At 40.2% G+C, this 24490-nt stretch overlaps 3 protein-coding genes across 4 annotated transcripts; 1 reads left to right on the top strand and 2 right to left on the bottom strand.

The window, feature by feature from the left end:
- Window positions 1-935: 935 nt before the first annotated feature.
- tubd1 (tubulin, delta 1) lies at window positions 936-4591 on the bottom strand. Its single transcript, XM_031290737.2, has 8 exons — window positions 4186-4591; window positions 3921-4068; window positions 3140-3356; window positions 2808-3039; window positions 2258-2422; window positions 1998-2126; window positions 1535-1718; window positions 936-1332 (listed from the first exon to the last, which is right to left on the bottom strand). Exons 1-8 carry the CDS (start codon window positions 4334-4336, stop codon window positions 1227-1229), a joined length of 1332 nt encoding a protein of 443 aa, XP_031146597.1. The 5' UTR covers window positions 4337-4591; the 3' UTR covers window positions 936-1226.
- Window positions 4592-4928: 337 nt separating this feature from the next.
- On the top strand, window positions 4929-14236 carry rps6kb1b (ribosomal protein S6 kinase b, polypeptide 1b). Its single transcript, XM_031290736.2, has 15 exons — window positions 4929-5137; window positions 6513-6556; window positions 6650-6770; window positions 6959-7027; window positions 9029-9176; window positions 9261-9318; window positions 9640-9740; window positions 9925-10015; window positions 10183-10273; window positions 10398-10505; window positions 10605-10667; window positions 10970-11047; window positions 11337-11444; window positions 12463-12575; window positions 12925-14236. The coding sequence occupies exons 1-15, from the start codon at window positions 5069-5071 to the stop codon at window positions 13178-13180; spliced, it is 1518 nt and encodes a 505-aa protein (XP_031146596.1). The 5' UTR covers window positions 4929-5068; the 3' UTR covers window positions 13181-14236.
- A 2439-nt stretch (window positions 14237-16675) lies between these two features.
- slc33a1 (solute carrier family 33 member 1) lies at window positions 16676-21383 on the bottom strand. Of its 2 annotated transcripts, none has more exons than XM_031290733.2 (9): window positions 21122-21383; window positions 19448-19902; window positions 19154-19307; window positions 18856-19051; window positions 18531-18730; window positions 18227-18411; window positions 18019-18136; window positions 17098-17313; window positions 16676-16986 (listed from the first exon to the last, which is right to left on the bottom strand). In XM_031290733.2, exons 2-9 carry the CDS (start codon window positions 19858-19860, stop codon window positions 16819-16821), a joined length of 1650 nt encoding a protein of 549 aa, XP_031146593.1. In that variant the 5' UTR covers window positions 19861-19902; window positions 21122-21383; the 3' UTR covers window positions 16676-16818. The 2 variants fall into 2 exon arrangements, with proteins under 2 accessions (XP_031146593.1, XP_031146591.1); XM_031290731.2 differs by having other exon boundaries at window positions 20969-21225.
- Between the last annotated feature and the right edge of the window lie 3107 nt (window positions 21384-24490).

Raw genomic sequence — 24490 nt, 5'->3', positions numbered from 1 at the left:
GCCTGAAACCTTCTTGGCAGATTCTGGTCGAACCAAGCTTGTGGATAAGATCACCTTCTATATTCTCAGTCGTGAACACCTTGACACCACTACCCCACCGCGTCAGCTAGCTTATCAGACTGGTGTTGGCTGTTAAATTAGCACGGCAACAGCGGTCTGTAAGCTGGCTGAAGTGTGGGCCTTCTGCATTTCATTGGTTCTGCTTGGCTCATGCCAAAACTGCATTTCAGCTGGTCCATTTACGCCGACCATCCCACTTCTGGAAATACTATTATGGAAAATATATTAACAATAAAGTGCTGAAAATCATATTAACTGATGCCCTTGTCACTTTTCTTTGTTCATTATTACTAAGCATGCCAAATTGAACATGAGCCGCTTTCCGACCGGAGGGATTTTTGCAGTTCCTAGAACATAACATTCCTAGAACCGTTTTTTTCTCCTGTTCCGACTGGACCAATTTGGGGATTATTAAGTTCCTCTGGCCACAGTTCCTGTAACTCTTTCAGCTCCTACTTCAGGGCAGGGGTTTTCCCTTTTCCGCATAGTGGTGGTTAGATGGCTGTGTTATAATAACAAAAGGTCAGTTCCTATGGCCACTTGGCCATTGTAAATGCAAGTGGAAAAACCGGTTTTGGGGGAGAGTAGTTAGAACTGTTTAGAAGTGGATTGTTCCTATAACTACGTTCCTGTAACTACTTGGTCAGAAAGAGGCTATGCGTTCACATTTTCTATAACTATAACAGCTCCAGTTAGTCTCACCACAGTGTCCATTAAGTAGCTGTTTTGGAACTTCCTAAGCTGATGGAGACACTCCGCTGTCAGGGAATTGGAGATGTTGAAATGTCCATTTCTCTGAGCGCTTTAAAGGCTTCTCGTCTTGGTGTATTGGCGTAAAAGTTCAGTCCGTTCGAAAGCAGTAATTGACAAAACAATCTGATCACAAAGTATAATTTAATAAAATAGCTCCTACGTGTTTGCCTTGAAGAGACACTAAATGTGTGGCCCAATGATACTTTCGGTGAAAAGAAATTACCACTTCAGATGTCCGAGCAATTCTTTTAGCTCTCAGTAAGACAAATAATTTTGTTAACACAAACCATTTGTTTTATTTACATGTTCTTTTTTTATATATAAAAAGCATCAGGAATGTCCCCCATAATGGTATTTTCGTATATCTACATACAGTCCCAAGGCCAGGTGGTGCTCGTTAGTTTTTCCCATTGCTAGCTCAGTTGACTGTAGCTGGAGATGACTTGCTCAAGAGATGTAAAGCTGTCTAGAAAGTCCTCCTCTGAGATCCCAAATTTAACGTACTGATGGATGTAGGCCCTGTAAAAAAAGAAAACAAAAATGGGAAAGAAAAATGACAAAGACATTTAATCCGGAAACAAAACAACTGAGTACTGGTTTCCAGGTAAACTTTACTTTGTCAGCCTCAGGGATTAACGTTAAAACGAAATTGTGTTTGGACCCAGCTTTTCCTAAAAGTGATATTTAAGCATTTCTCTTTTGAGTTATGGGGCTGACTCACCTGGAAGCAAACATATTCCAGGCTTTTCCCACCATGTTATCCAGAGGTCTGAGCAGAGCCTGACTGTTACTGACAAGCGTAGCACATTTTTCATACTTATTAAAAGGCACTGGGGATTTCCACAAGTTGAAAGCTTCTTCTGATGAGAGCCAGGAGGTGTACAGGGCCGGGTCCTCAAAGCCATCTGTGGACAGTACATCATTCACATCTCTTGTTCTGCACTCTGAAGAGTTAAAATATTGAAAACTCAAAGCTGTTGATTCTACAAGACATTTTGTAACTGTAACTGTGTTACATGCATCACACCACCTTTACTCATTTATGTCTTTCCAAAATATCATCTTCTTCATGACTTTTGTGGATTTCTCAGGTGAATAAAAAAAAAAAAAAAAATATATATATATATATATATATATATATATATATATTATATTATATTATACATTTCAACCAGTTCTCTGACCTGTCTCTGCGCTGTAGACCTCTTTCCCTCTCAGTATGAGCAGATTGGCCAGAGAGGTGTTAAAGCTGGGTCCTGTGAAACTCCTGGCCCGCTCAGAGCCAGCCGGTGGGCGCACCTGCCAGTCTATACCTGACACAGGATGGACAACAAGGATCCTCATAAGTGTTTTATAATTTCCATTGTAACTGATTACCCGTACTTTCAAGCCATACAATAGCTTAATAAACTAAGCTGAAGTGCCAGATTTTGACAGAACTTGCCTTCCTCCATCTTGGTGTTGGAGATGAGCATCTGTCGTAGGTGTTTGAGCAGGCTTGGCCAGCTGAACGTGCTGTAGGCCATGGAGGAACTAGGCATCTGAGGGATCGTGCACACACTAAGCAGCTTGTACTCTGGGTGGCACGTGAGGGCGCTCACCAACTCACCTGAGAGATGTTAAAGAAAATAACCATTAGGGTTAAGACATGCCAGTTTATGAGGACGGCACAGAGTACATGCAATGCAAAGATTGAATGTATGAAGGATTGACCTGATGATATTGGCAATTTTACTGACTCAGACATACTTTATTGATCCCCAAGGGGAATTGTTCAATTGGTGTGACTGAATCAGTGGCAAAGGGATTAGAATAACAATAATGAGGACATTTGTTTTGAGTTACATTTTCCATTTCCTTTTTTGATAATTTACCAAATTTCCCAACTTTACTTGTTTAGACTACACCTCTCCTTATCCAAATCCAGGAAATCCATGCCTTGTGGGAAACTGGCCATGTGTGTTTGTGTTTGTGTGTGTCTTGGGTTCTCTCACCCAGAGGATTTCTGCTGTAGACTCCGTGGGAGTCGGCAGTGAGCGCGGGCTGCAGGATGCTGCCCAGCTGGTGAGCGATCACCCCGTTGACATCACCGAAGGAGATGTGTTTGATGTTGAGCAGCTGACTGCAGATCCTGTGCACTGTGTCGTTCTCATGCACCAGGATAGCGTCTGACAGCTGGTAGAGATGAGCCAGCGTCAGCACAGAGTTGTAGTTCTGGACAATCACCTGAAAGGACAGGTGAAGGGAAAACAGATTTAATAGAACATTATTCTGTAGTAATATTAAAGACTAGCCAATTAAGAGCACTCGACAGCCGTCTCCATACCTCCCCAGTCCCGTACGGCCAGGTCAGATGGTTGAGGATAAAGGACTTGGGGTAGATGTCTCGGAGACACTGAGTAGCATAAGTACCAACCCCGGAACCCGTTCCCCCCGCCACACTCATCATGGCCATGAGTCCAGCCAGTCTGTCACAGCGCTCCACCTCTCGCCTCACCAGCTCCTCCACCACGGCTCTGTGGCGAGGCCCGTGGACACAGTACCTAGTGGAGTGATACAAGAAGCTCATTACCAGCTTTTCCCATTTATTTCTAAAAACAGGATGACTTTTTTTCCTGTATTTGTGTCTGTAAAAAATACACATGCTAAGTTACATTTGTCATGATGATGATGATTCGATGCTTTTCTCTGTCATTAATGATACTAAACTAACATGACCTTGGGCTCTGACAGAATATACAATTTTCTAACAGTTGTCAGACAAAACGATTAATCGACTGATCGAGAAAATTATCTGCAAATTAACACATAATGAGTCATTTATATTTTGAAAGTCAAAACAAACGATGTCGTAGTCCTTAAAGTGCCACTGATTAAATCTTAAGAGCTACTGATCCATCTGAGTAAACCAACCACTGATATGTTTGAAATGTTGGTATTGTTTTGACATGATTACAAAAATGACATGATGAGGTGATTGCCAATGTTTAGCTTTGCTGAACTGTAGTATTCATACCATTATAACAACAGCAGTGTATTTTAAGAGATTAGGAGCCACTAGTTTTTTTTTTTTTTAAATACAGAAAATGTTGGGACAATGTCCTTACCCATTAGCCCAGTTGTTCCCAGAGCCCTGCTTCTGGCTGAAGTGTGAAGACTCTCCATACCTCCACCTGCCAGATTTTGCAGCCCTGCTGATACTCTGGTTGATCACTTTGGGCTCCATGTCAATCAGCACCGCCCTGGCCACAAGGTCTGGGTTTTAGACAGGGAGATATGACAGGTAAACAGACAGGTGTGTAGTACAGACTGGGCCCACAGTTTTTTTCATTCAGAAAAGGGGGACATAGACATAAAACAGGTGTGTTATACCTCCATGTGTAGTTTGGTGGAAGAATCGCTCACAGCTGGCTGTGCTGTACACTTTCCTCTGTCCCTCCAGAGCATCGCTGCAGATGATATCAAACAGCTCGTGACCCACCTGGTTACCGCACTGACCAAGCTGAACTGTTACTATGGACATTTTCAACCAGGTGTGAAGAGTGGAGACTTTCCAGGAGGATTGCTAGTCTTCCGATCAGATCAGGGTATGTGAACATCCAGTCGCTGTGAGTGAAACGTCTCATGGTCATGGCAGAGTTCACGGAGCTGTCAGCATCTTGTTGTTTAATAGCGTAAGCGGGTGGCGGTATCCGTACTGTCAAAGACCCTCTGTCTATCATAGACGGTAAAAGAAAAGCTGTCTATCTATCTGCCGCCACGAGACGTATGGCGTTTCCGGCCCAAACTGTCAAAACTTCCAAAATAAAACTCCTATTCATATGTGGTAAATGGTTGAGTCCCAAAGAAAAAGGAATAAACACACACAGAGACCGGAATAGTGCAGTCAATAATTATTCTGGATCCAGGTCCTTTAGATTGGGGCCAAGAACTAATGTATTTTTGGAGAATTTTAGATTTTCAAAATTATTTAAATTTAACTGTATTGTTGGATTTCTCTAAATGTGTCTTGTATCTAAAAGTTGGTGAAACGTCTTGCTATGAAAGGCAATGGAAAGATTTAACTTGTAATGAATATATTGTTGTTTATGACAAAATGAAAGCGAATGCTCAGGTTACCACCCCTTTTGTTGAGTTGTACTGCGCATGCTCAGTGTAGTAGCCGGTTATGGCGGCGGTGTGTGTTTGTCCATGAGGTGGGGGACGCCTGCTATTCTTGCGGTCTGTGACAGAGCGATCCGAGCGAAGCGCTGCCATGGCTGGAGTGTTTGACATTGATTTGGACCAGCCGGAGGAAAATATCTCCGACGATGAGAATGAGGAGGTACTTTAATGGAAGATGTTGAACGTAACTGCGAGAGTTGTCACAGCAGAAACTCTTCACGTACAGTAGCAGGCGGTTAGCCTGCCAGCCACCGCAGGCCTGCTCCTGCAGCCGGAGCTCTAGGCCTTCTCAAACTGGGTTAGCAGAGGCTAATGCTAGCCCTCCACCATTAGCCTGACAGCGATAATGACAGAGCTGTCACTTGTTTTGTTTTTTTATTTTACTAGTAGCGATAGCTAGTGATGAACTGCATGCGTTGCCAACGCTGTCTCGTTTAAAATCCGTCGCTGTCATGTCGGAGTTCTGCAAGCAGAGCCTTACTTGGCCAAAGGTGCTGCAGTGATAAATGTGGCTCGGTGTGCAACAGTTTATTTTGGCAAGACTGTTACAGAGTGAGACTTTATGGACTGAAAGCTGGTGTCTGTGTTTCTGTTCACAGTTCAGGCACCGAGCCTAAAATGCAGCGGCACAACACTAGTACGGATTTGCACTGTACATTTAATAAAAAAAAACAATTACATTAAATGATATTAATGAATTATTATTATTATTATTAAATAATGTGTAAATACTGCTTTATGCAATTGTCAAACTAGAATCTTATTACAGCAAAACAATCATCGCCTGCTATTATATGACTAGTACAGTCATTGAATATGAGATAGTAATTAGTAATGATCTGCACACACATATGCTCATTTTTTTTATAAAGATAAACAACTTTTGTATAATATCTTGCATTATGTGGATGTCCATGTAGCATGGATTGGGCAACTGTTCGATACAGCAGCTCTAGTTTGTCACTGTCACATCACAGCTCCTTTGTTAATGTGAAGTCAAACTTTTAAACAGGCAGATATTTTGGCTAAATCTATTGTACAGTATGATATAATGTAAGTTGGGCTACAACTAACAATTATTTAATAATTGATGTGACAGTTGTTTTCTTCATTAATCCATTAATTTTTTGGTCTGTAAAGTGACAGTAAATTATCAAACTAGAGAAGCTTGAACAAGAAAATGACCATTTGAAAAGCTTGATTCTATATTGCAACCATTATACCGTTTAAAGCTCTTTATTGTATAGGATGACAAGTATGATAAATGCTTTACTACCATAGTATTTAAACAGACATAAAGCCTTTAAACACAATAAGAAAAGAATATACAGAAATGTCCTCATGAGGTGAAAAAACTCCCACAGAGTTGTTTAATAAAAACAAAAAAAAAATAGTTATTTAAGTTATTAACTTAGTTATTTAAGTTCATTTCTGTGTGGGTTTTCAGCAGTGAGCAGTGCTCATGTTTTCTTCCTCCACTTCCTCATGAAAACCAAAACGTGTGTTTATGTTGTGTTTTCTACTTTTCCATCCAGGTTCAAATCAGTGATATCATGGACCAGTGCAGTGGGTTTGAGTTGTAAGTATTCAATATATCCTTCTGCGCTTGTGTTCATGTATGATTTGATTTTTTTGCAGTGAAATCAGTAATGCATTGTATGTTTCTCTGCAGCAACATGGACGACTGTGAGAAGATTGAGATATCGGAGGACAACGTCAATCAGGGGACAGAGAACATCAGACCGGAGTGCTTTGAGCTGCTCCGGGTGCTGGGGAAAGGCGGTTATGGAAAGGTACTTATGGCACCCAAGTAGCAGCAAGCCTTGGGAAAGTACACACAACATGCACACACTCCTACAAATGCACCCCTTTGGATTATTTTCTCTCTATAATGTGAAGATCTGAGTTATATTGACTTGTAATTCTTTCAAGTCTTGATTTGATTATTTAAAACATGTTAATCATTTCCCCTTCTGTGCAGGTTTTTCAAGTTCGAAAAGTTGTTGGAGCTGCATCGGGCAAAATATTTGCCATGAAAGTCTTAAAAAAGGTATTTTTTTATGCTTAAATCACTTCAATTAGAGCAATGTACAGCTGCTCTGTTTGTATCCTATGAACATAATTGCTTGCTCGTCTTGTTCTTACAAATAAACATTATGGTGCTTCTATCCTCTGTCTTCAAAGCCAGTGGTGGGGTAAGACTTCAATGCTTGTTGGAAGAGTGCCATCTGTGCTGCGCTGCTGCAGCCTTGGCACTTACCACACTCTGCCACAGCCCATTAGCTTCAGCTTGATATTCATACAGCTTCTGCTTGATTGGCCCCAGTGACACGTTGAAGACCTGCCATTTTTCCACCGGTCGTTTCAATCATTCAGCTACAAAGTGGCAGGCAGCTTTGATGAAGGCTAGTAGTTTTGGGGCAGAGCCCAGGGTCCGTATTTATGAAGCATCTCAGAGTAAGAAAGCAATCCTGACTTGCCCACAATTCTGTGAAACATATGCAGTCCTGCATTTAGGCTTTTCCAGGTTTCAGGAGAGCTGCAGAACTGCCCAAACCTGTTAGACAGTGACTGGACAAATATGCAACATATGCTTCAGCAGCTGTACAAATAAACTATGTATAACATTTGATTTAAGGCAAGGCAGCTTTATTTGTATAGCACATTTCAGCAACAGGGGAATTCAAAGTGCTTTATATAAAAACGATTAAAAGAAATTAAAAACAGATAAAATACGAGAATAAAAGTTACAGTGCATTATAAGAAATTAAACATTAAAGAGCAGTTAAAAACAGTTAAACATATGAAAGCAGATAAAATAGGAGATTTTAGGCTGCTAGTATGGAACAATGTATAAGCCGTTGCTCTATACACGTAATCTAAGCGCAGTCCTTGCCGTTCCCAGAATGGGCCGGTCCCACCGGTCTTACTTTTTAATTCTCTTTATAAGCTTATATAGATTGTCATACAGTTTCTACAATGCAACTTCAGTATAAGAAATGAACAATTATTTAAAGAAAGGCAACATCAAAAAGATAGGTCTTCAGCCTTGATTTAAAAGAACTGAGAGTTGCAGCAGACCTGCAGTTTAGAATAACATAACATTTTTCAAAGATTTAATTGGAGTAAAATTCTGAATTTTCCTGCTTCACAATAATTCAGCGTGTTTTGATAGTGCTGATTGCACATTGAAACCACTGAGAAAAAAACCTAAAAGTCATTGTTAATCAATGAATAATTAATTTATAGTGGTCATATACTAATCATCATTCACTCTTAAATGAGAACTTTGATTAATTACTGCTGTGTTTGTGTATGTGTAGGAAGGCTCATAAATAAATCCCACTCTGAGGTTGAACCACAGTGATCCTCAGATGCTTGATGAACACGGGCCCAGGTTAAACAATGAAAGTAGTAGCCCATGGCATATTAGAGCAGCTAGTGGATGACACTTAGTTAGTTTTGACAGTTTTTTGTTGTCCAGTAAAGTGAACAAAAGCCCAGTTTGCGAGTGAGAAGGGGCTTAAAATTCATAATACAATGCATGATTCATAATCAGTCTCAACAAAAAGTGAAATGTCAAGAAAGTCAACAAGCATGTTATCATAGAGCTTGTCACAGCCTCAGTCTGCCTGTTGGAGCTTCATCTGTTGTCGGAGTTCTGACACTCAAAGCTGAGACAACATTGCTGCTGACTGGCAGCTCTTTGGCTTTCTGACAGAAGTGGTTTGCAAACATAAACAGCACCAGGAGGTGAAGAGTGCGGAGAGCTGGAGGAAAAAGAAGGCACTCTACATATAAACCACAATAGTGCCCAGTCTATTGACCTCATTATTCTCCATAGAATATTAAAGCGTCGTTTTCATTGTAAAGCTTTCGTGTTGCATTTCTTTGAGCAAGTAATAATTAAGGACTGTCATTGTAGCCTGTTTACAGGACAACTTTGTTGTTAGCATTTCACATCTGAGTGGATCAACACCTGCCCAGTGTTTCACCTCTCTATCTTTCTCTTGACTAATGTTGATATACTTCTTGGGGGTGGGGACACCAGGCTATGATTGTACGCAATGCCAAGGACACGGCCCATACCAAGGCAGAGAGGAACATCCTAGAGGAGGTGAAGCATCCCTTCATTGTTGATCTCATCTACGCCTTCCAGACAGGAGGGAAGCTGTATCTCATCCTGGAATACCTGAGTGGTCAGTACGATAAATGCAGGGATGTATGTGTGCTGTATGTGTGACCACCATGTGAACAGCATAACAATGTGTTCACCTGTGCAGGAGGAGAACTGTTTATGCAACTGGAGAGGGAGGGCATCTTCATGGAAGACACAGCCTGGTGAGTGTTTTTACTGTAAATAGGGAAGGGCAAACTATCAGTATCATCTGTTATGAAATCACCATAGAAAATGTATGTAAAACTGGTATGTCAGGACACCTCAAACATACTTTATTTTTTTTAATCAGCACACAAGGTATATGATTCTACAGTTAACTATAGCAACCATTGTTAACCCCTCACAATGGGTTAAACTGACTACAAACATATGGTTTATTGATATCATATGCATATCAGACGTTGGATTTTTTTATTTAGAAATGAAGCGCTATTTATTGGCATGAAGTTTATTGTTTTCAGTAAAATGTTTTCTTTCTCTAGTTTCTACCTGGCAGAGATCTCCATGGCTCTGGGCCACCTGCACCAGAAGGGCATCATCTACAGAGATCTAAAGCCTGAGAACATAATGCTCAACAACCAAGGTGTGTGTGTGTGTGTGTGTGTGTGTGTGTGTGTGTGTGTGTGTGTGTGTGCATTAGTTCAAAACGATGAAAACAATGATTTGTCCCAAAAAGAAAGGTCTTTGTATTTGACCTTAAAACATAACCATCCATATGCACAACAAATATCATGACACATAAATAAAAATGTTTGTTTTCCTTCCAGGCCATGTAAAGTTGACAGACTTTGGACTGTGTAAAGAGTCAATTCACGATGGCACAGTCACCCACACTTTCTGCGGTACCATCGAATACATGCAAGTTGTGCTCTCTCATTTTCCTCCTCACTCGTTCAATCACGCTGGTGCTATCCCTTTGTTACCCTTGCATAACGAAACGTGCAATTGCTCTCCTTCTTTAATGCTTACTGTTGACTCATTAACGTTAATTCGTTAATGAGAAATATTCCCTCGCATTGTTGCAGGGCCCCAGAGATCTTGATGAGAAGCGGACACAACAGAGCAGTGGACTGGTGGAGTCTGGGCGCTCTGATGTACGACATGCTCACAGGAGCGGTCAGTTAAACCCCTTTTCAACATAAAAAAAAAAGCTTTCTACTTCACTCTTATTAGTGTACTTTTATAAAATAGGAATCAGGATTTGGTAATGTTTGAATAACCTTCTCTTTTCTCACTGCAGCCACCATTCACTGGTGAAAACCGAAAAAAGACAATTGACAAGATCCTGAAGTGTAAGCTCAGCCTCCCACCCTACCTCACACAAGAAGCAAGAGATCTCCTGAAACGGGTATCTCCTGTTTGTTTAAAGCGTATACTCTGTGTTTTTATCCAAAATAAGTGTGGAGTTGTTGTGTATAGCTTTGACATTTGTATGCTGGTTGTACAGTTGCTGAAGAGAAACGCCTCGTCACGGCTGGGAGCGGGAGCAGGAGATGCCACAGAGGTGCAGGTGAGAATAAATAGTATTAACGGATATTTTCATCAGTGCTGCCAAAATAACCGGGGGATACTACTGCAAAACATAGAGGGGCTAATTGATTTAAGTGTAGCTTGGTTACTGAAGCACAACTTTGCAAACCCAGAGACCGTAATATGCACATACTGAAAGAGTCCTTGTCCCAGAAACCCTCTAAGGACATACTGGTACTAACACTCTCATACATGGTTGCCGTGGTTGCATGAATGGCAGTTTGTTTCCCAGACTTAGAAGCTATGTTTAATGGCCCTCTGTTTGTATTTGATATCCCATAGGCTCATCCCTTCTTTAGACACATCAACTGGGAGGATTTGCTGGCTCGGAAAGTGGAGCCTCCCTTCAAACCTTTCCTGGTGAGTATCAGAGGAGCAGACCGCAAGGCGTTCTGAATTGGTTACTACAGTACGACATGTAGTGTGAGAGTGGCAAATTTGAGAATGTTAATGAAATTCGGTCTTTGTGAATATACTGAAGTAACTAATGTTACTTGAGTAGCTTAAGTTTTTTTTGTGAGATTGAGATTCCGGCTACATGCTCAAAATAAACCAACTGAACTTCTCTTGTTTCAGACCCAAGTGTTGTTAGTTGACACATCTACTCATGTTGCCGCACCTGTGTTTGTCTTCCCTTCTATCTGAGCAGCAGTCCGCTGAAGACGTGAGTCAGTTTGACTCGAAGTTCACCAGTCAGACACCAGTCGACAGCCCTGATGACTCAACCCTCAGTGAGAGTGCCAATCAGGCCTTCCTGGTAACTTCTCGAACTACATTTCCCCATTTTTTTTGCTTGTTTTGTTATCTCTTGATCACAAAAGAAAGACTCTAAACAGCATTTTGCCAGCAAGCAAGTTAATTGCTTACGCATTAATATTAGTTTGTATTGTCTTTAGTGCTGTCAAACGATTAAAATATTTAATCGCGATTAATCGCATTAATGTCATAGTTAACTCGCAATTAATCACACATTTTTATCTATTCTAAATGTCCCTAGATTTCTTTTTGTCCAATTATTTTTTTCCTCATTTTAATGCTCTTATCAACATGGAAAAGTGGATCGGCTTGCTTTGTGCTTTTGTCGCCTGGCTTTGACGAGGGGGCGGAGAATTGGCATCAGCTGTGTGCTTGGCCATCAAGTGGTATTTCAGACTGGACGTGCTGCGATGATAGCTCAGTTCACAACAACAAAACACACAGATCACTTTGGTCTTGTCAATGGAACAATTTGGCAACTTTTTAAAAGTAAACTTTCCATTCAGAATCTTATTGGCATCCATTTTGGGGTCTCACGCTCGCCATCCACTCAAAACGTAACGGTAGCCTACTACTCTTTGGCCGGCTCGCAAGCCCAACAGGCACCTGTTGTTTTGTTTCTGCTCTAGCTAGATCCGGTGTGGTGTTGTAGTTTTTCTAACGTTACTAGTTGTTGCAACAGCATGTGAAAAAAACTACAAAGTTTGCTAGGACAAAAAGAACGTTAATCTGGCGATTAAAAAAATGGACGCTGTTAAAATGGGTTTGCGTTAACGCCGTTAATAACGCGTTTAACTGACAGCACTAATTGTCGTATATTCAATTTAAAAGATTGTCGCAGTGCAGCACAAAGCAGTATAAATAACAAGAAACCAAATCAGTCAGGTGGAGCCTGGACATTTAAAGTCACTGCATTGCTGACTCACACTTCTGCTTCTGACCGTGTAATAAATAATGTCTTCCTGCCCTTTGGATGTGACTGTGCACCAACTGTATCTGCTGCGTCTTGGTTTATGTAGGGTTTCACATACGTCGCTCCGTCAGTCCTGGAAAACATCAAAGAAAAGTTCTCATTTGAGCCAAAAATCCGCTCACCTCGACGGATCATGGGCAGCCCAAGAACACCTCTCAGGTATGTGTCTGCAGCAGAGTTAGCTAATGAGCTATTTTTCATCTATCGTCTGTAGGCAGGTTATTACAAATGGCCTAATATTATTAATACTACAGTACAACACAATGATACAATAAAAGAAATAAATATGGTTGACATCCTTGACTGGTAAACCCCATATTCCCACAGTGGGTCTAATGGGTGTAATTCCTGACATTTCTCATTTAGAGGCCTGGCCTGGACTTTCTTGCATTCAATTTTTGTTATGCATTTAAACATTTTCCAGTTTCCTTCCCAATTATACATAAAGATAGGTGGGTATAAAGAAAAAAAAAAAAAACATCTGTCCATTTCCATTCTCTCCTTTTAGCCCAGTCAAGTTCTCAGGGTCGGACTGCTGGGCCCGGAGCCCCCTTCTCCCCGGCGGAGGGCCAAGTGTCCTCCAGTCTCCTCAGGACCAGGCCATGGAGCTGTCCACCCCAGAGCAGATGGACGTCACAACAAGCTCCGAAGCCTCGGCCCCTCTTCCCATCCGTCAGCCTGCCGGGGTCAACCTGGCTCAGATGAAGCAGCAAACCTATCCCGTCGTGGCCAAGCGGCCCGAGCATTTACGTATGAACCTATGACCCAACGGGCCTCTTTAGGAGAGTTTATTTCTTGATTTTTTTTTTTTGTTATTTTTTAAGAAACAAAGCAAAAAGATATGGATGCTAGAGACAATTAAAATCAAAAATTGCACATCCGCACACTCCATATACTGTCACAACCTGGAGTTTGTGCGTGGGTCTGGGTGTCCGGCTTGCTGCAGGTATTTGCTACCGACGACATCACCGCCTCACCACTTCTCCTCCGAAACCTTTAGGTCTCATGACCTGTGTCTTCTGACCCTCCTTTTCTGAACTGGACTAGTAGGACTGGAAACCCTTTGAGGAGCCACAGCTTTTTGTGCGACCTGGAAATCAAAGGTGATAATGAATCACACAGTATGCAAGCTATTTACTCTAAAATACAGTCTGCTGTACAAGATGACGTCCAAAGTGCTTTGTGCTATTTGAATGAATGCCAGTGAGAAAATTGCTTCCATTGGGAGATTTTGACAGTTCTTATTAGATACAAAATGTTTCCTGGCTCTGAATGAAATGATATTAATTAGGTTTATTATTGAAAAAGATCAAAGGAATGATCATTGTGAGCAGTGGACAAGCAGAGGTTCTGGTATTGATGAATATAGCTTTGTCTTACAATGTTTTACAAAATGGATGCATTAACTGCTATACATCAATGATGAATCGGAGCCTAAATTAAACAAGAAAAAAAAAAAACATGACTTTTTACATTCTTTCAGCATTGGTGTAAAGATGACTGGTTGATTTGATGAGGGAACCATACTTCAATTGTCTGCTCTCCAGGCGTACTACACTGTGGGATGTATCACTGTATTAGTTGACACATCACTATACATAATTCTGCTTGATCACCATGACTACCCAAAATGTCAAACTGATTTAGGTGCTGCTTTGTGTGACCCCACTCCGGCCACCCAGGAGACTGTGGGCCTCGGTGGTGACGGGACGTCACACCCCTGAAGTGAACTCCTACTGGAGACTGTGGCACCAGTTGATCTGGACACTGTCTGCAGTTGTGGGGTTTAATGCTCCAAAAAAAAAAAAAAAAAAAAAAAATCGGGGCAACATTTACAGCCTCTTGCATCAGCGTTCACTTGTTTAGGAGGGACATTTTAGAAGTCCCGAAAAGCAAGGAAAATAATAAAATGTAAAAAAAAAAAAAAATGCAGTGTCTTTTGTGTATGCCGATAATCATCTATATTCAATGTTTCAGATAAAACATCTAGAGACCTTCAGGTGCATTTGTTTTAAAAAAAATTTTTAATTTCAAATCTCTAACATTGCATCCTATGAATGTCAAGGTTGTCTGCTGCTAGCATATTTAAATCTCTCACGATACTGTCACCCTGTGCTATCCTTTTCCTTTATATGATTGAGGATTTGGATTCGAACAGAAATTGTGCAAAGTTAAAAAAAAAAATCTAATTCAAAACAAATTTCAATTAAAGGGTTATGAGGTAACATTGTGAGATAAATTAAACAATGAACTTTCTGCTGCTGAAATAAGTAGTTTACCACCACCTAAAAGCCAATTTAGCAGAGTAAAGTCAAAAACCCTGATTTAAAATATAAAAACAAATGCATATATACCTGAAATCAACAGTCACATGGTCTAATGTTTGTCAAAGAAAATCAAAACAAACATGGTGCCCTGTTAATGGCAAAAAGGTTCTCAGGAAAATGCGTCATATTACAGTGATATGCTGGTACAAATACAAATGAAAGGCCCAATAAACATCAAAGCAAAGTCATGTATAAAGTGAACTAAACTGATTAATTAATGTGCAGTATAAAAGAAACATCTGTGCATTTCTGACAACTGCTACCATGGTAATCTAAAAATGTTTGACCTTTTACATATGGTTCACAAAGTTGGTATAAGACATCAGAAACTATTACTACTAAATGCAAAATGAGTTAAAAATTAAGCTTTTATCCTTACATGAACCCTGATTGTGTATTTCAACATTTGACAGCAATTGGACTTTCAATGCTGGCTTCAGAGAAAATACTGTAACATTCAGTTCTATGTACAATATGCAAAACAAACAGGACATCTGCTTATCAAATTTCTCACTGAGGCTGGGATCTGAATTGTTTTTACTTACATACTTTTTAGGCTGGTGTTAATGTCCCACTCAGTTGGGATCCACGGAGAGATTCTTGATCTACACTGCAAAACTTGACTTTATAGATGTTAAAATGTCTTATTAGGACTCCTGTAATACATTGTTGCATTAATAGTTAGTATACCGCATAATGCATCAATAAAACTGGAAAATGCTGCAAGACCTACTAGGGCCTGATAAAAAAAAAAAAAAGAAAAGAAATGTGCATATTATATTTTGAATTAGTTTTCTTCTTGCAACTTAAATAATACCTTAGCAAAAAACAATTTACTAACCAATTGATAACCAAGAGATTTAAACAGTTTAAAGCTGCACCGTCCAATATTGCTATTAAAGATTCAAATTGGTCCTATATCGGGTAAAACTAATCCGATTTAAGGAACGTTTGGAAAAATAAAACATTGCTTCTACAAAAAAACATTTCATATTTTAGACATCTCAGTTCATTTAACCATTGATATTGGTAATAATAAAATGATTCATTAGGGATGTGTGCTCAGCATCATATTCTAGAGTATGTAAAAAAAAAAAAGAAATAACTGAAGTAGTCATGTTTTGTGTGATCTACCAAACTACAGTATTACAGAAAACAGTGTTACACAATGGATGTTTATCAATTTAACAACCTCATCTTCAGATGACACTAACATTCCCTGCCTTGATAATTTAACTCAAACAAGGTTGGCTTTAAAGACGTTGAAACACTAAACAAGGCATAAATCACCTCAGAGCAAAAACATCTAATTAAATAATAATTATAATAATAAAAAAAAATATTGGTTCAGATTTGAGTCAAACAGCAATGAAAGATAGTCTTCACACTGGGTTTAATTTACTTGGATTAACCAGCATCAGGACACTTGGAGGAGTGCATTTGTATGTTTTGCCTGTCTTTTCCCTTTAGTATCCTTTTAATATAGATTAAATGGTGACTGGCCGGGAAGGTAAACAAGAGTCTGAAGTGCAGAGTTTACTAATGTTACTTTACAAGATTTCTTTTATGTGGATGGGGATCAAGTTATTTTATTTCACATTTGGGGCAAAAAGGCACAGAATAACTTCAATTGTACTTGTACACAGTAAACTCAATAAACTGGCTATCCAAGCAGGTAAGAACAAACTCAGAAAGTTATTTGAAAATACTCTTTGTCCCAGCGATCGTTTGGTTAGGCTGTTCTGAGCAGCAGGATGGTTTAAAAAAAAAAAAACCTGACCTGTTTGTTGTTTTACTATTCACAGCACTGTTACAGTTAGCACGAGTAACAATGAGAAGGATGTTTCCCTCCAGAGAGACAACGGCATCTTTCAGCAGATGTACAGTATGTACTTTAAGGTGACAGGGGTGAGAAAGTGTAAGAGTTTTCGGAACGCAGCAGCTAGAGCAGGACCGGAGGGACTAAATCAGACGATGAGAATGGAATAAAAGTGTGTCCACCATTCAGCAGTTTTCAGAGCACAGTATGCGGAGGTGCAAGAAAATAAGAGTCAGTGGTACTGATGATACGGTCATCACTGATTAGCTCTGCACCTCCATGCAGCGGGGCTCTGTTCCTGCAGCCGCCTCATCTTCTTCCCTAACCACACCCACCAGGCTAAACCAATCACAACACACACCACTGACTCCACGTAGTAGCCGTCCAATGTAGTCACACAAACGCCGCCCTCTTTAACGCACAGCTGGAGATGGGAACAGGGACAAAGGAATCAATTTACCAAGTTTAGGTAATTACTTACACAACTCTGTACACAACACCCCCCCCCTCCCCCCTCTCGGCCCTGCTTACTTACCCCGGCCTCGTCTGGAGAGCCACAGCTCTGCCTGACAGCACCCTGACACTCCTTTGAGGTCAGGGGATCCACCATCCACAGAGCCACAGTGGAGGGCCAGTTTCCACCAAGGTTAGTGACTGTGTTCAGCAGGGTCATGTAGGTCCCGCCGATGAGGGGGTCACTCACTTTGGCATGGAAGGCCATGCAGGCCACGTACATACTGTACAACGCCACCTGAAGTAGCAACATGGGAAATATTTGTTAAAGCTCAATTGTCACACTTCCCATGATATTAAAAGACTTCATTCGTATCACATCAATACAATCAACTACATCTTTTTTAAAGTGGGTTTCATATCCTATTGAAAGACAAATTAACAGAGATGAAAACGTAACCTCCCTCACTCAAATATGCCAGAAATGTAAAAAATAAAGAGAGAGAGAGAGAGAGAGAGAGAGAGAGAGAGAGAGAGAGAGAGAGAGAGAGAGAGAGAGAGAGAGAGAGAGAGAAAGAAAGAAAGAAAGAAAGAAAGAAAGAGAGAGAGAGAAAAAGGGGTTAAATATTTTCCCATCCCTGATATTTTAGATTTTCTTTCTGTTGCACAGTGACATCTGGGGGCAAAGACAGGAAATGAGACAAGGTATAGCTGAGGCTGATGGGAATGTCATTAGTTTTGCAGGTACAGTACTTGGTCATAAACCAAAGTACCAGACACATTTGAATTTTAGAATCTCAATCAATCATAGTCATTTGAGCTCATTTCAGGCTGTTTCTATTACCCATCCTAAGCGCAGACTTGGACAAACTGTGTAGTAGCAGCCTGTCACTGTCTGCACGTTGCTGAGATCCTGTCACCTGGAAAACTATGATAAGGGCTGGGCAAAAGGCAGTAAAGTGGAGAAAAATAACATATTAAAGAACGTAACATAAATACAAACCTGATGAAATGCGTAGCTAAGCAGCACAATGGCATAGTAGTAAACAGGGAAGCCTCCTTCTTCTTTCACACTGGGGGTCCACCACACCAGCAGAGCGTACAGCAGTCCTATTAGTAACCTGCAAGCACAAAACAGCAACAAGGTTGGCTTTTGGTTTATTGAATGTGTGTATGCATGGGTTTGTGTGCCTGCGTAAATGTGTTCCAACCTAAAAGGGAAGGCCTTGTAGAAGACATCCAGAGGTCTGGGCCCTGCTGTGTATTTACTGATGATCACAGGTAGTAGGATCTGCAGAGGCACCATGGGCACTGCCAGCAATGCCAGCTGCTCCTTGGGAACTCCAGCCTCCACCAGCTTCAGACCTGTCACTGCATCTGCTGCAGAGAAGCCAATCTGAAACACAAAGAGAAGACACGTGAGAAATCTTTTATTCAAAGCAAACGTGCAAAACAACACCTTTAAAGTTATAGTTCAAGGGTAAACCAAATAGTTATCAAGTTGTGGTCAAGTACTTTAGCAGTGAGAAGCAGGGCACAAAAGGTGAAGACTGTGGGCATCTTGATGATAGAGAACAGCAGCTTGTAGGTTTCCATGACGCCCTCTGTCTCCTCATGGACTTTCCTCTTTCCTTTGCCCTGCTCATTTTCCCTTTTAATGATGGCTACCAAAGTCGTGGACACCAGGAACACCACTCCCCAAAAAAACAAGAAGTCTGCGGCAGAAGAACAGAAAACGTTACAAAATATACTTTATTCAACCCAAATTCCTGCTCTGTTGTAAATTGTCACACAAATGACTGTTTTTCCGGTTAATCTATAGTTCAGGGATAGGTCATACCTGATAAGGTGACGATGCCTGTGTCCTTGGGCACTACTCTGAGGTATTTGTTACAGAAGTCTGCAGACTCTAGAGCCAGAAAGAGTACATTCCCCAGGAAGTATCCAGCTGTCTGGCCCACAGAGTTGCATGTAGAAGCATATCCCACATTCTCTCTGGATAACATAGTCAGGGCCCAACCGTCCACAGCTATGTCCTTTGAGGCAGAAAAGGTACAGCCATTGGAGGACAGGAGAGAAACTATCTATTTGAATGTATTTATTGTCCTGAATGTCTTACAGTGTTAATGATTACCTACCTGTGTGGCTGCCAGGAACTCAAGCATAAAAAAGACTGCAGTAAGTGTTACCACCTTCGGTCCTCCCTCACTCTGCAGCAGTGAATCGACCGTCCCAGAAAGGTAGAGCATGAAGAGGCCCAGCAGGAACTGCGTGGGCACCAGCCATGACTTTCTGCACAATCAGATGGGAGGTGGGATGGCATAGAAATGATCAGGAAAAAAATACACAGTGTTGGGAAAAAAGGGGCAGCAACAATTATCCACACAGATTTAAAAAAATCAACATTATCAGTATACACGTGCCCTTCTTACCTTCTACCAAACCTGCTAAAGTAGAGAGCGTCCACCAGAGGCGCCCAGAGAAGCTTGAGACTAAATGGCCAGAAGACAAAGCTGAAGAAGGCTTGGTCTTTGTAGCTGACGCTCTTACTCTGTAAGATCAGAGGGATGCTACCAGCCAGTCCCAGAGGAATCCCTTGCAGCACGTACAGGAACAGAAGAAGCGACACGTTCCCCAACTCGCCACGGATCCCAGGCCGGACTCTGTGCCTCCTGTCCTCAGAGTCTGACCCTCTGATAAGACCCTCTGCTTCCTCTTCTACTTCTGGGTCAGAGGAGCTCTTCTCTTCTTTGTCCATGTACCTCATGTTTTCAGGTGGGTTGATGGCACCCGCCATCTTCCTCTGCCGCCCGTTCTTGTGTGTTATCAAATCTGAGAGCGCCATGTTGGAGCAGTGGGCATCAAACCTGTTGTGCCCTCAGCAAATCTGCAGGCAAAGATGAGAGAGAAGTACTCAAACAGCTTAACTGATTGCTAAGTAATTACTAACTGCAAGTCTCAGAAGCTACCATGGTTTTTTTTTGGAAAGCATAGCCATAATGGCAACGATACAGAAAGTTACAGACAGACGAGGCAGTTCATAACAAGAATAAAGATACAATAGGCTACAAAAATGGAACACAGTGTGCTACAATACAATTGATTAGACAGGTTGGTGTAATGCTAGCAAACAACCAACTGGATGAGTGGAAACACATTCAGTGAACTACAAGCGGTGAAACATTGACTATACTTTCTTTTTTTTCCCCCCCACCTTTACACATTGAGAACAATTTCTCATTTGCAAAGACGACCTGTCACATTTACACATTCATACCTGGAAGCTGCCCAGTACAACCACAGTCTGATCTGCCACTGGTTGGGGTTAAGGGCCTTGCTCAAGGGCACCTCAGTGGTGGTAATGAGGGAGGGACAAACGCTGCTCTTTCACTTTCCCCCACCCAGATTGTATCCTGCTGGTCTGGGGATTGTACCGGCGACCTCTGGGTCCCAAGCTCACTTCTTTAACCTTTAGGTGCCCTAAACTTGATCAAAAACAGTTGGCAGATTGGCCATGTGAATTTCTGACTTAATGCTGACTAGCAGACTCATATAATATAAACAGTGGATGTACTGTATACTGCACATGACAGGAGAAAGAGTACAAGCGACACCTGTGCAAATGAATTAAACAATTGTGGCAATCAGTCATTATTGGGTTGAAAGGTGAAGGCGCCACTTCCAGGGACTCACAAAAAAGATCAAAGATTGTGTTGAATTAAAAATGAGGGCCCAGAATTTATAGAGCTTTGTAGTTCATGCTGTAGGTTATGGTACAAGGGAAAGAGACAACCTGACTGTCCAGTGTGAAATAAGTCAAACCATTGCATGTGTCCACACTCACTGCTTGGCTCGCAATCAGTCTCTGACAGAATATGAGAAGACTTACGAAGGACATGCGTGAGATGAAAAAGTTAAATCACACAAGCAGTAGCTAGATGATTCATGCATACCTGGTGATGATGACTGCATGCCAAATAAGAAAAACGGAACTCAAACAGCTGAATTACAGAGGAAATCAACGGGAAATCGATTTTATTCTATGTTAATTTAATCGCAAATTGATGGCATCTTAATGAAGGTAAGAAACACAAGAAAATTACTACCGTTTAACTTAAAACAGGTTACATCTGTGAACATCAACACGGAAGAACAAGGAAATGCGGCGTGTGCGACGTCTAAATGTGTCCGGCACCTACAGCTGACGTGTCAAAGCCCAACTGAAAGGAGTTCCGCTTCAGTGCAAATGCACAGTGTTTCATACGGGGAAAATAAAATAAATTCAATCTCAAGTGCACTTTTAAGCCCAAATCATAAAATTCGAGCCTGAAATTACTTTCAAATTGTCCTCACAACAATAGTGGACTGCTAAGACTTGGCACGCACGCGCGCTCCTGCTCCTGATATGCACACATGGGTCATTCCAGAATTGGATAATTTTTAAAAATTGGCCCTTTATTTTACCATTTTTTATTATGTATTTAATAAAAACAGGTAATATACCATTAAATAATTTGATTCGTCCAGCTCAGGTTTCAAAGTAAAAAAAATAATTTCGAAAAATTAGCGAAATGTGAGGAAAGTGAACTAGCTAAATAATCAAAATATATTAGCTATAAAATTGTATCTGAATTTTTACATCTGGCACCCCATAGTAATACATGAATAACATGAAATTTATGCTAAATTATAATCAAAATTATATTAATTATTTAGCTGAACTATTGATAGATTGTCCTTTATGAGTGGATTGAAGGAGTTCAACCCTGTTACTCTAATTATGGTAACAGGGTTGCAAATTAATGCTAACGTTAGCTTTTTCTCAGCTCTTACTGTCATCTTTAGGACAAACTAACTTATGTAAAAAAAGAAGAAAACCTTTAAATTAATTTGTCTTATTCTGATAATAAGTGTAATATGTTTTGGTAACAGGGTTGCACGTATGTTGTGGGACATAAATTTATTGCAAAATTTCTATTATTTGAAATATTTCTATCATTTAAAAAACATGTTTTAACAATTAAAAGAGGCATATATAAACAAAATCATACATCATCATACAATTATACAAAAAACATGGCACTTAAGTGGGTGATAGAGACGTATTTTTTATTTTCAATAATATTTTTGAAAAAAAATCTTCAAGTCTATTTATATTTAGTCTCAGGACAAGTGTTTTTACACAGTGACTGTATTTTTTGTATATTGTACATAGATTATTTGAAATTTCATAGGTGGGACATGAAATGTCCTCCAATTCTGGAATGACCCACATACATCAATGACTAGTTATGATCCTTTGGGGCATGCTTAGTAGAAGCTGTATCCTCAGAGGTAGGAAATATCCCACCAATAATTACACCAGTTCCAGAAAACCCCCAATTAACCAGCACAATTAAAGCATAAATTAACAGAGTCGCGAAGCTTTAAAAGGCTATCCTTTCATTTGTATGTTATGTTACATTCACATACAGTTAACACACCAAGCAAACCAGTGAACAAGAGATCTTGCAAGAGACCTTGCAAGTATTAGAGACAGACAAATGGTAATTTGATCTGTTAGCAAGTCTTTTTGGCTGAAATGTACTATTAACCTTGTTGCATATAGGCCTAGTGTATGGCACTTTATCAGATATCTGAGGTTGCCAGCTAAAGATAACATTCAGTCAAATGTGATGGACATGACAGAAGTAATTTAACTGAGGATTTCCTATACCTAAACAGAAATGATGTTTTACTGGAAAAAGTTTTGCTTTTGGTTAAAGTGATGTTTATATTGTTTTCTATATAACCCAGGCATCGTTATAGCATGCTTTTGCATCTCTTGGTATTATTTAGTAATAATCAGCACACACATGTCATGGACATCATTCCCAATTACATTTTTGATTCGGAGCAGTGAAGCACTAAAGGGTGACTTGTGACTTCCTGGTGTTAGTTTGTAACTCAAAGGATCAAAATTAAAGTGTACACTAAAAAATACAGTGAAATAAATTAAGAAGGAAGTAATGGATCTCAAATCCCTTTGGCCACCACCCCCGCAATTGTTGAACAGAAACCACACTGAAACATTCTCCTCCATCAGAAGATCTTTTGTTAATAGTCATGATGCACCCATTACACCACATTTGAGTCAGGCGTAATGAATAACGGCATGCTCTGCCTTGTGGTTGCTATGAATGCACGTGAAGCTGCTTATCCACACTGATGGCATGTGACAACACGCAGGTATATTTAGGTGGATCAGCATGTGATAACAGAGCACTGTGAAGCTACAGTTTTAACCATGTGAGAGGGTGTCAATCTACCACAAAGTGTCCTGATATAGGAAAACAATCTTATTTGGTTACTATAGACAAAAAGAGAGGCTACGCTCAAACCATCCATGTTTAATGTTTGTTAAAGTTTCAGCAACTGGGCATCTGTTTAGGGCCCCCAAAAGCCCCACATTGATTATGTCTGCAAATTTGTTTGTGAATATGCACCAATAAAATCCCAATATTAACTGTAATTACATGGACCTGCATTATCACTTGCCTTGTCTACCTGTCTTGTAGAGATGATCTGTGTCAAAATATACATGCTGATATTCCTAAAATAATATGACCAAGAACAGAGATTCACTGATGGATAAATCCAGCCATGTTCATTGTTAACACTGTTTCACCAATGAGTTAGCGCAAACTGAAGAGGAAGTAGGCCTACTGTTACTATGGGTACATTCATGTTTTTTGTGCACTGGTTTAGTAACGTTATAGTTTAACTTGTTTTAACAGACACCTACCAGCCAATCAGAAATTAGCATTTTCCATGGCCATGTTGTAAAGTGTTTTTCATTACATTTTCCACAGGATGGCGCTGATATCATCACATGAGTATGGTTCTCAAACTCTGATGTTGCGCCCTAAAATGTTTTACTTCTTAGAGCAGTCGTTTCCTAATTGTTCCCGAATTAATAAGAATGTAATACTTTATTCACAGAAGATATTTGACTTATCATAGCAGTGGATGCTCAGGTGGAACTAATAACATTAATGATGGCTCTGTTCCAGCAATTATTGAGATGCTATGCCACAATTGGTAATGTAATTAGTTGCACCTGTGTGTGATTCGTCCAAACGCCTGCTTTGAAAAAGGTTTATATAACTGTAGCCTATTACACATTTTCCCCTGGTAATGTTTGCCAACCCCAGGTTGAAAACCTTTGCCTTACCTCTTTTTGAAAACATATTTTGACACAATCATAGTTTTTTTTTATGTATCTTTTATACATGGAAATAATATTTAATGTTTAAAGGTTACTAAGAACTACAAACTTGCTCAGCAACAAAAAAAACACAATAAAAAATTGATCTAAAAACAAAAAACAAAAAACTTACTGACATCTGTCTATTTGATACCTGAAATTGTGTTTTTCCTGTGAAACGGCTCTTTAGCTTTTGGGGAATTACATGTTGAAGGTTTCTGAAAGCACG

The sequence above is a fragment of the Sander lucioperca genome, chromosome 8 (genome assembly GCF_008315115.2).
Source record: "Sander lucioperca isolate FBNREF2018 chromosome 8, SLUC_FBN_1.2, whole genome shotgun sequence".
In the NCBI taxonomy this organism is placed as follows: Eukaryota; Metazoa; Chordata; class Actinopteri; order Perciformes; family Percidae; genus Sander; species Sander lucioperca.
Note: the sequence above shows the minus strand (reverse complement) of the source record. Positions and strands in the feature narration are given on the sequence as shown.